Source organism: Schistocerca serialis, chromosome 5, assembly GCF_023864345.2.
Source record: "Schistocerca serialis cubense isolate TAMUIC-IGC-003099 chromosome 5, iqSchSeri2.2, whole genome shotgun sequence".
NCBI classification, from domain to species: Eukaryota; Metazoa; Arthropoda; class Insecta; order Orthoptera; family Acrididae; genus Schistocerca; species Schistocerca serialis.
In genome coordinates, this window is record NC_064642.1 from 570,179,243 (window position 1) to 570,196,685 (window position 17,443).

At 42.9% G+C, this 17,443-nt stretch overlaps 1 protein-coding gene across 3 annotated transcripts in view; it reads right to left on the bottom strand.

Moving 5' to 3' along the window:
* The window catches only part of LOC126482291 (protein FAM50 homolog), a 94,155-nt gene that overhangs the window by 72,904 nt on the left and 3,808 nt on the right, over window positions 1-17,443 (bottom strand). The window contains exon 1 of one of the 3 annotated variants that reach the window (XR_007587622.1): window positions 6,544-6,686. The exons of 1 other annotated variant lie outside the window; for it this stretch is intronic. Coding sequence is in view for 1 of the 2 variants with exons in the window: in XM_050106290.1 (XP_049962247.1) it covers window positions 6,544-6,608 (65 nt within the window). In the remaining variant the exon portion in view is untranslated. Of the gene's footprint in view, window positions 1-6,543; window positions 6,687-17,443 lie in introns of those variants that run through there. One more of the 3 variants, XM_050106290.1, reaches the window with a different exon arrangement.

Consider the following 17,443-nt stretch of genomic DNA (forward strand, 5'->3'; position numbering starts at 1 on the left):
TCTTGAAACTTTGTTAGTAGACTTTCTTGGGATAGTTTACTTCTATCTTCAAGAGTCTAAGCATCACTGTAACATTCTCTCATGGGTCAAACAATTGCGTGACCAAAAGTACTGTCCTTCTCTGTACATGTTCAATATCCCCTGTCAGTCCTATTTGATATGGGTCCCACACACTTGAGCAATATTCTAGAACCAGTCACACAAGTGATTTGTAAGCATTCTCCTTTGTAGACTGATTGCACTTCCCCAGTCTTCTACCAATAAATCGAAGTCTATCACCTGCTTTACCCACAACTCAACCTCTCTGATAGTTCCATTTCATATCCCTAAAAAGTGTTACGCCCATGTATTTGATTGAGGTGACGTATTCCAACTGTGACTCATTGATATTATAGTCATAGCACACTACTTTTTTCATTTTTTAAGTGAACAATTTTATATTTCTGAACATTTAGAGCAAGTTGTCAATGTCTGTACCACTTTGAAATCTTATCAAGATCTGAATGAATATTTATGCAGCTTCTTTCAGACAGTACTTCATTATAGATAAATGTATCATCTGCAAAACCTCTGAGGTTACTATTTATATTGTTTGCCAAAGTCATTAATATAAAACATATGAACGGGAAGGGTCCCAACACATTTCCCTGGGGTACACCAAAAGTTATTTCTACACATGATGACAACTCCCCATCCGAGATAACTTGTTGTGAGCTCCCTACCAAAGAGTCCTCAATCCAGTCATAAATTTCACTTGATACCCCATATGATCGAACTTTTGACAATAAGTGTAGGTGTGGTACTGAATTAAATAATAATAATAATAAAAAACTTTGCCCGAACAGGCGACGAAGGCCCAATGGTACTGACCGGCTGCCATGTCATCCTCACCCCACAGGCGTCACTGGATGTGGGTATGGAAGCGCATGTGGTCAGCACACCGCTCTCCTGGCCATATGTCAGTTTCTGAGACCATCCTCAGTTTGCCTCACAAGAGCTAAGTGCACCCTGTTTGCCAACAAAGCTCGGCAGACCAGATGGTCACCCATCCAAGTGCTCGCCTAGCCTGACAGTGCTTAACTTCAGTAATCTGATGGGAACCGGTGTTACCACTGCAGCAAGGCTGTTGGCACTGAGTCAAATGCTTTTTGGAAATCAAGAAATTCTGCATGCACCTGACTACCTTGATGCAAAGCTTTCAGTATGTCATGTGAGAAAAGTGCAAGTTGGGTTTCACATGATTGATGTTGTCAGCATGCATTCTGCTTGGCATGGAGGAGGTCATTCTATTCAAGACACCTCATTCTAGAATGAGATTTTCACTCTGCAGTGGAGTGTGCACTGATATGAAACTTCCTAGCAGATTAAAACTGTGTGCCGGACCGAGACTCAAACTTGGGACCCTTGCCTTTCGCGGGCAAGTGCTCTACCAACTGAGCTACCCAAGCACGACTCACGCCCCGTCCTCACAGCTTTACTTCTGCCAGTACCTCATCTCCTACCTTCTAAACTTAACAGAAGCTCTCCTACGAACCTGCAGAACTAGCACTCCAGAAAGAAAGGATATTGCGGAGACATGGCTTAGCCACAGCCTGGGGGATGTTTCCAGAATGAGATTTTCACTCTACAGCGGAGTGTGCACTGATATGAAACTTCCTGGCAGATTAAAACTGTGTGCCGGACCGAGACTCGAACTCAGGACCTTTGCCTTTCGTGGGCAAGTGCTCTACCAACTGAGCTACCCAAGCATGACTCACGCCCTGTCCTCACAGCTTTACTTCTGCCAATACCTCATCTCCTACCTTCTAAACTTAACAGAAGCTCTCCTACGAACCTGCAGAACTAGCACTCCTGAAAGAAAGTTAAGTTTGGAAGGTAGGAGACAAGGTACTGGCAGAAGTAAAGATGTGAGGACGGGGCGTGAGTTGTGCTTGGATAGCTCAGTTGGTAGAGCACTTGCCCGCGAAAGGCAAAGGTCCTGAGTTTGAGTCTCGGTCCGGCACATAGTTTTAATCTGCCAGGAAGTTTCACATCAGCGCACACTCCGCTGCAGAGTGCAAATCTCATTCTGGAAACATCCCCCAGGCTGTGGCTAAGCCATGTCTCCGCAATATCCTTTCTTTCAGGAGTGCTAGTTCTGCAGGCTCGCAGGAGAGCTTCTGTTAAGTTTGGAAGCTAGGAGACGAGGTACTGGTAGAAGTAAAGCTGTGAGGACAGAGCTGAGTCGTGCTTGGGTAGCTCAGTTGGTAGAGCACTTGCCCGCGAAAAGCAAAGGTCCCAAGTTCGAGTCTCGGTCCGGAACACATTTTTAATCTGCCAGGAAGTTTCACACCTCATTCTATTTGAGCTCAGAATATGTTCTAAGATTCTACAACACATTGATGTAAAGGATATTGGATGGTAGTTTTGTGGATCACTTCTACCACCCTTCTTGTAGACGGGTATGACATATGCCTTTCTCCAAGAAATGTGCATGGTTTTTTGTTCGAGGGCTCTATGATAGATTATACTTAGACGAGTAGCTAACATTGCCACAAATTCAATACAGAATCTGATGGGGATTCCATTTGGTCCTTGAGCTTTATTTAATTTTTTACGACTTCAGCTGTTTCTCAACATTAATGACACTAATACTGAATTCAATGAGGATTGAATTGGAGCAATTCTCCTGGATTTTACTTTGTAAATGAATATTTGAAAACAGAGTTAAGCATTTCAGCTTTTGATTTATTGTCCTCAATTTCAGTTTCTGGCTCATTCGCTAGGTCCTGGACACTAACTCAGGTGCCACTAACAGCCTTTACATACAACCAGAATTTCTTTGGGTTTTGTGAAAGATTATTTGACAATACTCAGCTACGGTCATCACCGAAGGCTTCATGCATTGCCCTCTTGACAATCAAATGTGTTTCATTCTCCATCCATCTATCTATAGTCCTATGCTTTGTTTTACACCTATTTTGCAGTAATCTCTGTTTCTTTAGAAGTTTCTTTACAGTGACTATATACCATGGATGGTTCATCCCAATCTGAACTATTCTACTGGGTACGCATCTATCCCGTGCATAGTCAACTATTCTCTTAGACTTGAGCCATAGTTTCTCTAATCTTGTGCTGAAAGCTTCATGTTACTCATTGAAATACTGCACGCTGATTTTTTATCTAGTTTACTGAACATCTCAGTAACCCTTTGGTAACCATTGTTGCCACAGCCACGTAACAATGATTGATACTAGTTTCGATGCGGACATCCTTGAAGAAGTCAGGTCTATTGGTTGCTATTACATCTAATATACTTCCATCATGAGTGGGGTTCCAAACTATCTGTTCTAGGTAGTTTGCACAAAAGGCATTTAGTAATGTTTCACAGGATCTATTGCCATGCCCACCACTAGCGAAACTGTAATTTTCCTAATTAATTGTTGGATGATTAAAGCGTCCACCAATGATTACAGCATGATAGGGGAAACTTACATACAAGTGAACTGATGTTTTCCCCTCTAAAGTTACTCGTTACATCAGGAGATGTGTCTGGTGGGTGACAGAAAGAGCCAATTACCAGTTTACGCCCATCCCTGATATTGAGTGTTGTCCAAACAATCTCACATGTAGGGGCAATTCCTATCTCAGTGGATTAGAGTTTCTTGACTACTATGTCAAATATACCACCTCCATTTCCCATTACCCTATCCCTTTGATATACTCACAAATTTTCCCCAAAAGTCTCACTGCTATCAATTGAAGGTTTCAACCAGCTTCACCGCTTTTCAGGAACACTTGACACACTGGCACTTTGTTGTGACTGCTTCGGCAGTTAACTACTAGGTTTTTAATACTCTGATATGCCACAGGCGTTTCTTTTGATCTTGTACTGATACATTTGGGTTTCCTACAGCTATCGTTACCTGGATCTGATATGGAGGGTTCCTAATCTAAAAATTCCTTTGCGTACCCCACATGTAGATGGCTACCTCGGTAACAGCCTCTGATGTGTAGTGCACACCTGACCCATTTAGGGGGTCCTACGGTTCTCAATCCCATGGTGCAAGTCCATGAAGTCACAGCCTAGCTTGTCACAGAACTTCTGAAGTCTCTGGTTCAGTCCTTAAACTCGACTCAAAACCAAGGGGCTACAATCAGTTCTGAGGACAATGCTGCAAATTGTGAGCTTTGTTGAAACTCCATGCACAAGGCTGGTCTTCTCAACCTTCTCTGCTACTCACTGGAATGATCCAAGTACAACCTTGGAGTCCAGATGATAGGCATCATTTGTTACAGCATGTACCACAATATGCAGTTGTTGCTTCCTGTTCCGTCAATGGCTGTGGCTGCTGGAACAGTCTCTTCAACACACTGAATGAAGCCCTGACTTTCTCACTGAGTGCACCTAGTGTCCTTTCCCATCCCTTGCTACGATTTCCCTAAGATGTGTCATCATTCACCATACGTTTGAAATGCCTATGATTAATAGACCCCTGTCCTTTTTCGTCTGCCCCCTCTTGATGCTGTACAAAACAGATTTCCCCACAAGAGGTGAAGTGAATCTCACTGGCTCTGTTTCAGTTACAGTGAAAGATAGCACCTCAAACTTGTTGGTTGGGGAGATTGGTATAACGCCTCGAGCCCTTCCTGGTCCCCATCCACACTACCACTGAAATGCCACTCGCAGTCAAATGGATGAATAATGATAGATCCCGTACTTTCTGCAGAGGAGGTACCTTTGGTACTGGTACAACAGGTAGATGACTATTGGGAGCTTTTCCAACATACTGACTCACAACAGCTCCCAATAAGAAGATTCCAGCAGACAAAAGTAGGTGGCTACAATAATGTCGGTTTACAAGAAAGGACACAGAAGTAATTACAAAAATGACACAGGAATGTCTCTGCTAAATAAGGTGTATAAAATATATTCTTAAATAGTAATAAGGTGACTAGCACTAACAGCTGAAAATATTTTTCTAGAAGAACAAACAGGCTTTCAGAAATTTAATTGTGCACAGACATAAACTATGTGAAAGCTTTTGATAAATTAATGCTGTAGAGATGAACTATGGGAGATGATGTACAAAAGAAGAATATGTCCGGCCGTAATAAAGGTAGAAGAAAGTATGTCAATAATCATCACAGCAGAAAAGGAAAAATAAGACCAAGATAAATTTAGGAGTAAGACAAGGATGCAGTTTGTGTCCCTTTTTTAATATTTATATTGATGATGTACTGAGGCAACGGAAAAGTAAATCAAGTTTTTATACTTATGACTTCAACTAAAGGAATCATTCTACGACATACTCTTTGCTGACGATCACAGTGTGACTGTTGACACTGAGAACACACTCCAAGCAGCTCTTATATTTTATCCTCGACAGGTAAGTTGTGTAATCTATTATTCTCTTCAAAGAAAACAAAAGTTTTGGCTTTCAGGCAGCAGGAGCTAATTCCCAGCAAAATAATAATAAATGATCAGTAAACAGAACAAGTAAACATGTTCAACCTACTTAGGAAAGACTGGTTACTTATTTATGACATACATGGACATACAAAAGAAAGTAGAAATATTTAACTACATTAACAGAACAATCTATAGAACCCTCAGAACTAAAGTAAGAAAGGACACCCTAATTACGTTCTACAAAACTATGTCACTAGCCTGCCAGCCACGACATATGCAAGAGAGTTATGGTCTGTTACAAAAAGAAATGAATAAAGCACACAAGAGATGCAACTGCTAAGAAGAATGGTTTGGTACACACTACTCAATAGCAGGAGGAATGCTGGCATCAAAGGAGAACTGGCAGTGAAAATGGATGGATGGATATGGTGTTATGGGCGCTCAACAGTGTAGTCTTTAGTGCCCGAACGGAAACAATAACGGACGAGTGTCACTAAAATGCAGCAAGTGCAAAAATAAGACTAAAATTAAAGGTGACAGTCTACATAGGCAGTGTGCACATCAACAGTAGCAAAGCGGTAAGCAGCATGTAAAGAGGAGAACTGCAAGAGAACTTAGGGGAAGGCATTAAAATGAAACACATAGCACATGTTTGGAACTGGCCTATTACAAGAATAAAAAGGACTGGTCAGTCACTCGGCAACACACTAAACATTCCAACCTAAAATTTTAGGCTGAAGCCCAGAAACATCACAGTACCTTAGAACTTTCTTGACACTCACCTCGTCATCGGCTAACATCGAGGGCAGATCCCCACTAATATTAACTTCCGCCCTGACAGAACGATATAAATCACACTCAACTAAAATGTGCCGTACAGTGATTCATACGCCATAGGCATCACACAGTGGGGGTTCCTCTCGCCGTAGTAAGAAGGCATGCGTAAGAGGACAGTGCCCTATGCGAAGATGTGTAAGGGTCACTTCGTCCCGCCTAGGTGATCAGCAGGAGGAACACCACAGCTGGATGGTGGGTTTCACCAACCGCAGCTTATTTTCCCTCGCCGCCAGCTATTCTTCCTCCCACAATTACACAGACTTCCGCCGCAGCACAGAAACAACACCTTGCAAAGGAATAGAACATTGTGTCACCTCCGGTAACCTGCAGGCGTCCTTGGTAGCTCGATCAGCTTGTTCATTTCCTCGTATGTCCACATGCCCTGGCACCCAGCAAAAGGACACTTGCTTGCTCTGTCGTTGGAGGATGTACAGTTGGTCGTAAATCAGCTGTTCCAACTTCTCCGCTGGGTACAGGTTCTGCAGTGACTGTAATGCACTCAGTGAGTCAGAGCAAATTAGAAAGTGTTTGCCCTGAGTACACCGTATCTGCTCCAATGCCTTCAGGATCGCGTGAAGTTCTGTGGAAAAAACAGTGTATTCCTGGGGAAGGAGAATCCTGATGACACATTCGGGGAACAGTACTGAGCAGCCAAGAAAATCCCCGTGTTGGGATCCATCAGTGTAGACTACTGTAAAATCATGATGCCTATCTAAAATATTAAAAAACAAAGATTTGAAAGTAAACTCTGATGTACTGTCTTTCTTAAAATTGGCCAAATCTAAAATCAGTCTGGGCCTCTGTAGGAGCCAAGGTGGATATCTGCTCCAACCTCGACGTGAAACATTAAAACTGGCCACACCCATCTCTAAAATGCAGTCCTTTGCACGAATCCCATAGGACCTTGTTGCTCGTTGCTGGTTGCAAAAAAGCCTTTCAGGAGGAGGCCGAGCAACAGTGTGGTATGCAAGTGTGTATGGTGTGGATAATGTTTTATAAGCCTGGCGCACCATTAGTAGATGCCTCTGCACAGAGGCTCGGTATAGGGCTCGTTCTGAACGCCCCAGTGGCCAACCGAATCCCCTGATGGTGCACCACATCCAACAACTTTAAATAAGTGGGTCTTGCAGACCCATACACCGTGCATCCATAATCAAGCCGGGACCGCACGAAGGCTCTGTAAAACCGGAGCAGACAAGTCCTGTCTGCTCCCCATGTGTGGTGACTAAGACATTTTAAAATAGACAGCACCTTAAGAGACCGTTTTTTCAGTTCCTTAGTGTGTGGCAGCCACGTAAGCTTAGAATCAAAAGTGAGGCTCAGAAACTTCACTGTGTCTTTAAAATTCAGAACGGTGTCCCGCATCCTCAATGCAGGCAAGCCAAAAATGGAACGAGAACGGTTAAAAAGAACACACACTGACTTATCAGTTGAAAACTTAAAACCACTCTTCTGTGCCCATTCATCCAAACATTGCAGAGTGAGTTGCAACTGACGGGTCGTTGTTGCAAGGCTTGAAGAAGAGCAAAATACAGAGAAATTGTCCATAAACAAGGAACACTGCACAGGACTTTTCATGACAGATGTAATACTATTAATAGCAATGGCACAGACCATCACACTTAAAACACTACCTTGAGGGACACCGTTCTCTTGTCCAAAGCAACCAGACAGTACGTCTCCGACTCGGTACCGAAAATAACGTGGCGACAGGATGGACCAAATAAAATTGGGAAGACATCCACGAAAACCCCATTTGTGGAGCTGCCTGATGATAAGATGCCTCCAAGTAGTGTCGTATGCCTTTTCAATGTCAAAAAATATTCCCAACAGGTGATGCTGGCACAGGAAAGCCTGTTGTATAGCCGCTTCCAGGAGGGCCAGGTTATCAAAGGTGGAGAGATACCTCCTGAACCCACACTGAAAACGACTGAGGAGTTGTCTGGATTCTAACATCCAGACAAGGTGGCGGTTGACCATCCGCTCCAAGGTCTTTCCCCTGCAGCTAGTGAGGGCAACACTACGGTAACTACCTGGGCATGTGCGGTCTTTCCCAGGTTTTAAAAGAGGAATTAAAATTGCTTCACGCCACGAGTCGGGGCAGTGACCTGACATCCAAACAAGATTAAAAAGTCGGAGGAGGATTTCTTTATTTCTCCCTGTGAGGTGCCGCAGCATGCTATAGTGGATTCTATCCTGACCAGGGGATGTATCACGAGCCCCACACAATGCAGAATCCAGTTCCCACATGGAAAATGTGCAGTTGTACTCTTCTGTATTGGGTGAGCGGAAGTCAAAACTGCTCCTCTCAGCAGCCACTCTGTGGGGCTGGAAAGCTGGATTCTGACTGGCGGTTGCAGTAATAGCTGCAAAATGGGCAGCCATAGACTGGGCAATATCTTTTGGTGTCGTTTGGAGAGTACCATTCCACATTATAGCAGCCATAGGGCACCTCCCACCTCTGCCAGAAATCCTCCTGATGGTCTCCCATACAATGGAGCTTCGTGTAGAACGATTAATGGTGTTCAGGAACTGCTGCCACGACCCCTTCTTGCTCTCTCATATAATCCGACGACACTTTGCCCTCGCCACCCGAAAGGCTGCAAGGTTCTCTACAGTTGGCCGGCATTTCAACCTACACAGAGCTGCCCGCCTAGCCCTGATTGCAGAGCGGCATTCGTCGCTCCACCAAGGGACAGGCTGCCGCTTCGTTTGTCCCGTGGACTGTGGGATGGACGCATCACTGGCGCGGTGGATCATTTCAGTAATATGATCCACCCATTCCTGGACACTGACCCGATGTTGAAACTGGGCTAGCTGACTATACAGGGCCCAGTTGGCTCTACCGAGCACCCATTGAAGCGGTTTCCTTTCCGGTTCCACTGCATGTGGCAGGTGAATCCAGATGGGGAAGTGATCGCTGCCGTGTAAGTCATCAACCAGTTCCCATTTAGTAGTGTGGGCGATGGCTGGAGAGCAAAGCGATAGATCAATGGCAGAGAACGACCCAGTTGCAACGCAAAAATGCGTGCTTTGACCTGTATTTAGCAAATAGGCACTGGAAGGCAGAAGAAGCCTCTCGATTGCTCTACCCCTGGGGCAAGTACTCACAGAGCCCCAAAGCATAGTGTGTGCATTAAAATCACCACAGAGGATGAAGGGGTGGGGGAGCTGTGTAAGAAGATCACTGAGAGCCTCTTCGTCGAGCACATCATGTGGGGGCAGGTAAAGTGAACATACTGTTAGCATGTGACGCACATGTACTAATATGTGCGTCATATGCTAACAGTATGTTTGCTTTACCTGCCCCACATGATGTGCTCAACGAAGAGGCTCTCAGTGGCAGTGAAAAGCTGAAATGACCAGATTAAGGAATAAAAGAATAATTGGATGGACCATGCCACAAGTATGGAAGATGACAAAATATTAAAATTAATGATGAATTATCATCCACTGGGCAAAGATCCTTCAGAAGATAGGGAGAAAACATGGAAATGTCAATCATTTCAACCAAGAGGGCATAAAAGGCAATATGTGCAGAAAGAAGAGGCAGAGGGAGAGACGGAGAACAAGGAGGAGGGCAAGAAGGAGATCAAGGGAAAAAGAAGAAGTAGAAGCTTGCTAACTACCTGTGGGTCATTCTGACATCGGGTGATAAGATGACCATTTCTGAATTTAGTCATGTTTGGTACAAGGATACCCACTTCTTAATAATAAAACTGCCAATTATGTCACTATCCTAACTCTAACCAGTTTTGATAAATTCAGGTTTGAAGACTGAAGAGTGTGTACCTGGTCATACGTCAGGCAGCAGTTTACCTATTTTCAGAGACCTACTACTCAGTAATGAGTTGCCTTACGAACCTATTTTTTTATGCATCTAGTATGTAGGTCACTACCTTGATATAATGTATGAAAAGTAGAATACATCATTCAGAATTCTTATGAAAAATGTTGTGGGGGAAAAAAGAAACGAAACACTTTTTCACTCTGTGCTTTAAATTTGAATTTTTTTTTATCATAACTTTGCACAAAGAAACAGTAGAGACCTCATCTTGTGCACTGTAACTCTTCAGTCCTAGTATTAAGTATAAATAACAATGAATAGAATTTAGCATTGCAATTAGTAATTCTTATCTTCGCTTAAAGACGACTCCATCGCAAAAGAACATATTTCAAAGTCCTTGGAGAGGGTTATGTAGACTTAATTTTTTTCTGAAGTGTTTACATACATGGTAGCAATCTTAGGTGCAAACAAGAATATCCTAAACTAACTTCATTTATTGGCATAGAATAAAACAGAAATGCTACTTACACTTGCAGTCCACATTCAACACTACAGGGCACATCCACTGAAAAATGTTCCTACAGTATTTGTGGTTGACCTGTAGGTCAGAACTGTAAACAGATCAGAGCTGAAAACAGTTAGTGTCTTTTCAGTGCAATGAACTAAAAGAGACAGTTTGGGTGCTCAAATGAAGTTAGAGACTGTGGTCATATGTGTGTGTGTGTGTGTGTGTGTGTGTGTGTGTGTGTGTGTGTGTGTGTGTGTGTGTGTGTACATTGTTCCATTAAGTTCCAGGTGTGCAGCCGCAAGAAATCTCCTTCTTCTTCTAATATTTTGGCTGTATAATGTTCAGCCATCTTCAGAGTGAGCCGCAAGACTGCCGCTCCAGTGCTCGCTTTGTCCCTTTATACTCGTGTACCGCGCGACTGCGAATTTCAATCGCAATCCGACATCTGTGGCCGCATGCGCAGTCGCGCAGTACACGAGTATAAAGGGACGAAGCGAGCACTGGAGCGGCAGTCGTGCGGCTCACTCTGAAGATGGCTGAACGTTATACAGCCGAAATATTAGAAGAAGAAGGAGATTTCTTGAGGCTGGCTGCACACCCGAAACTTAATGGAACAGTCTTTGCGCCGCCAAAACCTGAAGATGCACATCAAGTACCTTTGCGAGGAGGAGATGGTTTTATGTGTTCGACGACTGGATAAGCTTCGACACTTGAGAGCGAGATTACTGAGCTCTTTAAGTTTTTTACTAAGGTGCCGTGACCAGGGCATAATTCTGAAGTTTGCCAGATTAGTACGTTTTATAAAAACGACGTCTATGAATAAGATTTTAACAAAAGCTGGTTCTGCTATTGTTAAGGAGAGGATCCACTTTACTCGCCGAAAATTAGACCTGGTTTCTGAAGAACTTTATCGCCTGCACCTGAAGATGTCTGTGGAGATACCCTATGATTCTTGGAATTGGATTGATGGTACAACTTGGGCCAAATCAGACTGGATTCGTGAGGTGGCCACATCCCGACAGACTGCAAAATTTAGTCGACTGAAGACAACATCGCAGCGAGAAACTGTTATTCGACGCCCCGTTATTAATATGACAGGTAGAGATTTGGACGATGCTACGATGATGGTTTTGAGTAAGGGACTGAATTTTGCACCCATGCCACAGGTTCTGCCATTGCTTTCGTTTATCAGCGCCACTGAAGAAGCTGTTCGACCACTTCCCCCGGATTCAGCAGAGGAAATAAGACGTGAAACATGCCGTGCAATTATGAAGGCTCGCCCACAAAGGAGCAATATATCTGTGGCAGAGAGGGCTGCTCTATGCAAGCTTCGCCTGGATACTCAAGACGGTGGTACTCCCAGCAGATAAAGGTAATGCTACTATTTTATTGTCTTGGGACAAATACCTTGATAAAATGTACAATTTATTGAGTGACAGCATGTACCGGAAGATCAGCAGGGATCCCACTAATCGAATGGCGAAGAAAACTGTTTTGCTTCTGAATGATTCTCCCTTTCCACCAGAAGTTGTTCAGAGATTGAAACCAAGTGGTCCAGTGCCTCCTAGACTTTATGGACTACCAAAGGTCCACAAGAAAGATGTCCCTCTACGCCCCATAGTGAGTAACATAGGCTCTCCGACCTATGACGTTGCCAAACATCTGGCATCATTGTTAAGGCCTCTTGTGGGAAAATGTACCCACCACATAAGAAACTCGGCTGACTTCATTAGTAAACTGAAATCATTGAAAATGAACCCGTCTGATATATTAGTGAGTTTTGATGTGGTGGCTTTATTTACAAAGGTTCGTCTTCCAGAATCTCCACAGCTTATTGAAAGAAGTTTTGACAAAGAGATTTCAGCTTTATTTAAACATGTTCTGACCACATATTTCTTATTTAGCAGCGAATTTTTTGAACAGACGGACGGAGTCGGCATGGGTAGTCCCTTATCCCCTCTGGTGGCCAATTTATTTATGGAGGACTTCGAGGAGAAGGCGCTTGAATCTGCTGACTTGAAACCCACGGTATTCTGGAGGTATGTTGATGACACCTTTATAGTTTTGCCCCATGGTGAAGACAACTTGCAAGACTTCTTAAGACATCTGAACTCCCTCCACGATCAAATAAAGTTCACAATGGAAATTGAAAAGGAGGGATGCCTTCCATTCTTGGATGTTTTGGTTCGGCGCAGAGAGGATGGCACTTTGGGACATGAAGTATATAGGAAGCCGACGCACACCGATCTGTATTTACGTGCAAATAGCTGCCACCATCCTGCCCAGACAATGAGTGTTCTCCGAACTTTGACCCACAGAGCTCATCTTATTTCTGACAAAAGCAGTCTGCAAGATGAACTTTTCCACTTACAAAGAGTGTTCGAAGACAATGGGTACTCTCCACAACAAATACAAAGGGCACTAAAAATGAAACCGAAAGAGGCCACAAAGAAAGCAGAAGAAGATGAAGAAACCTTTAAATTGATGGCCTTCCTGCCGTATGTGGGTAGCCTCTCATCAAAAAAAGGACGCATCCTTGGCAGACACAGAGTGAAAGTGATGTTTTGTCCTCCACCCAAGACAGCTGCACTCGTGGGCTCCGTGAAAGATGATTTGCTGCTCCGAAAATATGGAGTTTACAAAATTCCATGTGAATGTGGCCTTTCTTACATCGGACAAACAACTCGTACTGTCCAAGAAAGATGTACAGAACACCGGAGGTACACACGACTTTTACAACCTAATAAGTCGGCAGTGGCAGAGCACTGTATTGATAATGGTCACAGTATGTTGTATGACAACGTTGAAATTTTGGCAACTACATCATCCTTTTGGGACTTGATAGTGAAGGAGGCGATTGAAATTCGCTTGACAACGAATTTAATTAATAGAGATAGTGGTTTCAATCTTGATAAATCATGGAATCCGGCACTTGCGTAATAAACTCACAAAGACGTCGTCACAGTGCAGCTCACAATGATATATCGATATGCCAACACAGATCAACTGCGGAGTCATAGATACAACTCGCGCATTATGCACGTCTCTGCCACCGATCAACGTCTCTGGCGCATTTGCATCTGTGGCCGCATGCGCAGTCGCGCGGTACATGAGTACAAAGGGACAAAGCGAGCACTGGAGCGGCAGTCTTGCGGCTCACTCTGAAGATGGCTGAATGTTATACAGCCGAAATATTAGAAGAAGAAGGAGATTTCTTGCGGCTGCACACCCGGAACTTAATGGAACAATGTACACACACGCACACACACACACACACACACACACACACACACACACACACACACACACATGACCACATGACCACAGTCTCTGGCCGCTGAAGCCAGACTGCAAGCAGCATAGTGATGCTTGTGGGAGCATACAGGGATGAGGTGGAGAGAGGTTAGGGCAGCTAGATGCAGCCAGGAGGTTTGGCGGAGGGCAGGGTGTTGGGTAAGAGAAGGGAAGTAAAAAAACTGAGAGTGCATTGGTGGAACAGGACTGCAGCAACTGAATCACATTCTCTGCCAGGTTTTCAGTACTTCTCACCGTACTCTGAAATGAGGAATGTCTTACCCACTATCCTTTCCACCCCTTCCACAGTGGTATTCTTGCTACCCACCGAACCTACACAATATTCTCATCTATCCCTACACAAATCCTCTTCCCAACCTCTTGTCCCATCGATCATATCCCTGTAATAGACCTAGATGCAAGACCTGTCCCACACCTCGTCCCACCACCATCTACTCCAGAATGCCATAAGCATCACCTATCGCATAAAAGGCAAGGTTACCTTTGAAACCAGTCATGTGAACTACAAGCTAAGTGGCAACCACTCTGCTGCATTCTACGTGGGCATGACAACCGACAAGCTGTCTGTCCCCATGAATGGCCACCGACAAACTATGGCCATGAGACAGCTGGACCTCCCAGTTGCTGAGCATGCCACCCAACATGATGTTCTTCACATCAATGACTGCTTCAAGCCTGTGCCATCTGAATCCTTCCCACCAACACCAGCTTTTCCAAACTGTGGAGGCAGGAAATATCCCTGCAACAAGTCCTCCATTCCTGTAACCCTCTTGGCCTAAACCTTCATTAGTCATTGTCATTAGCCATCAAGCCCCTTTCCTGTTACCATTCAAGCACTACATAGCCCTCTATTCCACCAACACACCCTCAGTCTTTTTACTTCTCTCCTTTTCGGCTAACCCCACGTTCTGCCTAACCTACTGACTGCACCTCGCTGCCCTACCCTCTCTCCACCTCATCCCTGTACGCTCCCATAAACAGCACTTCACTTTACCAGCCCCCTCCCTTGCTATCCATCCAACTCCTGCCCCAGCTTCCTCCTTACCTCCACCACACGGATGCCTCTCCCATCCTGTGCTGCTGTGTGTGTGTGTGACTCAGTATCTCCACTGTATGGTGAGTACCAACTATTGTTTTCATAATAGTGTTACATTCCATTCTGGATTTTCCATTATCAGTATATACAGATACAAAAATTTTGTCAAGAACTTTCATTAAAAAATTCAAATATAAAGAAGGAAACTGTATTTTCTAAAATTCTTCCACTTTGCACATATAACTTTGTTTTCCTTGACATCTTGAAGCAAAAAGAAAGAAAAAAATGAGGTCATGCAAAGGTGAGAGATATTTTTTCATGGTACTTCTTGTCAAGTTCATAAAAACATGCACTGCGTCTATGTAATGATGGGACATCCACCTTACATATAATATTGGAGAAGGGGACTCAAACAGCAACATTCTTACTGGGATATGAAAGGACTTGTTGTTCAGAGATAGGCATGTAGTTAATCTCATTATCTTTATATTCATATTCATGTGATGCCTGGGAAATGTGTCCCATGTACCACTTTTAATCATATTTGAAAGCTAGGTACTGCCTGACTTGCAGCTGCTCCCACAAAGCATTTTCATGTGTATCCATAGGAACAGTGCTCCCATTTGCATCTGTTGGAAGTCTCTTCATTAGAAAGGTGTTAGTAGCAGAGACTAGAAATGTATGGTATGATCGTGTTCCTGGAACTGTCCTCAATGTACTGTACCTGCTTTCCAAGAAAGCTTCATATGATTTGAACTGTGAAGAAACAAAGTTCATCTGAAATAGTTGTGTACAAAATACACCACAAAATACAGTGCGTTAATATGTTCTTTGTTTCTTTGCAGGAGCTCAAATTGTATGAAAATTTCTTAAAACACAGGTACAGTACGATGAGAACAGTTCAAGAACATGATCAAATCATGCATTTCTAGTCACTGCTGCTAATACCTTTCTACTGAAGAGACTTACAATAGATGAAAATGGGAGCACTGTTGCTGTGGAAGCTCACGAAAATGCTTTGTGGGAACAGCTGCACGTCGGGCATAATGTGGCTTTCAAGTATGATGAAATCTGGTACATAGGAGAAATTTCCCAGGCATCACATGAATTTAAAGATGTTGAGATTAACTGCATGCCTACTGCTGGATCACAACTTGACAATTAGTGCTATGAAAAAATCATATCTCTCATCTTTAAGTGAACTCATTTCGTTTTTGCATCAAAATGTCAAGAAAAACAAAGTTATATGCAAGCTGGAAGAGTTTTAAAAATACAATTCCCTTCTATATATTTGAAATTGTTAATGATACTATTCTTTGTAGAATTTTTGTATCTGTATGTAGCAGTATATATTTCATAACTTATTGAAGTCTCTCATTACAGCTTGCATCTTTTCTTATGTTTCACTGAAGTCCCTACTTAATTTACAGAAGCAGAAGGAGGATTCATTACCTCATTTGTACTCCTAAGCTGTCTCTTGTAATTTCTTACAGTGAAAAGACAATTAACAGTGAAATATAACATACATATTGGAAAAAAAGACTGCTAACTGTATTCAACTCTCACCTGCTTCCAATTCTGACCTACAGGTCAACTAAGAATACCTCGGGAATCATTTTCAATGGAGTTTACATGGTTTTCAATTAGCAGTGTCCTATAGTGTTGAAGATGGGCTGCAAGTGTCAGTGACATTTTCATTTTATTCTGTGCCAATGAATGAAGTTAGTTGGGATAGCCTTGTTTACACCTAAGATTGCTACCAGATATGTAAACATTTCAGCAAAAAATCAAGTTAAGGTTCAACTGTCTATGTATCCCCTACCCCTCACCCTCCAAGAACTTTGAAATTAATCAAATTTGACATTCTTTTGTGATGGAGTCATCTTTAAGTGAAGGTAGGAACTACTAATTGTAATGCTAAATTCTTTTAATTGTTATTTATACTTAATACTAGGACAGATGAGTTACTGCACAGGATGAAGTCTCTACTGTTCCCCTGTGTGAAGTTATGACTTTTAAAAAATTACAAATTTGAAGCACAGAATGTAAAAAGTGTTTTTTTCAACATTCTTCATAAAAATTCGAGTGTTGTATCCTACTTTTTATACATTATATCAATGCAGTGGTGCACATAATAGATGAATAGAACAATTTAGGTCTGTAGGTTAACTCATTACTGAGTAGTAGGTCTCTGAAAATAGGTAGATTAGTGCCTGACTAATGACCGGGTACACACCCATTAGTATCCAAAACCAAAATTTATCAAAAATGGTTAGAGTTAGGGAGTTTTACTATTGAAACATGTAGGTATAATTAAATTCTGAAATGGTTACCTTAGAATCCACCACAATATTTGGGATTTTACATGGAATGACGCCACTCACTATGGCTTTCATAAAGGCTCCTCCACATATGAAGGTGAAGAGTGCCTCACAGATAAATCCTTGGCAGAGGTAAGCAATAAAAATTATCCTACCAATATATTTTGTGGAAGCAAAATTTTGTGGTAAGAAAGGTGTATTAGACAGGTGAAATACCTCTGGGCTTCAAGAAGAATATAATAATTCC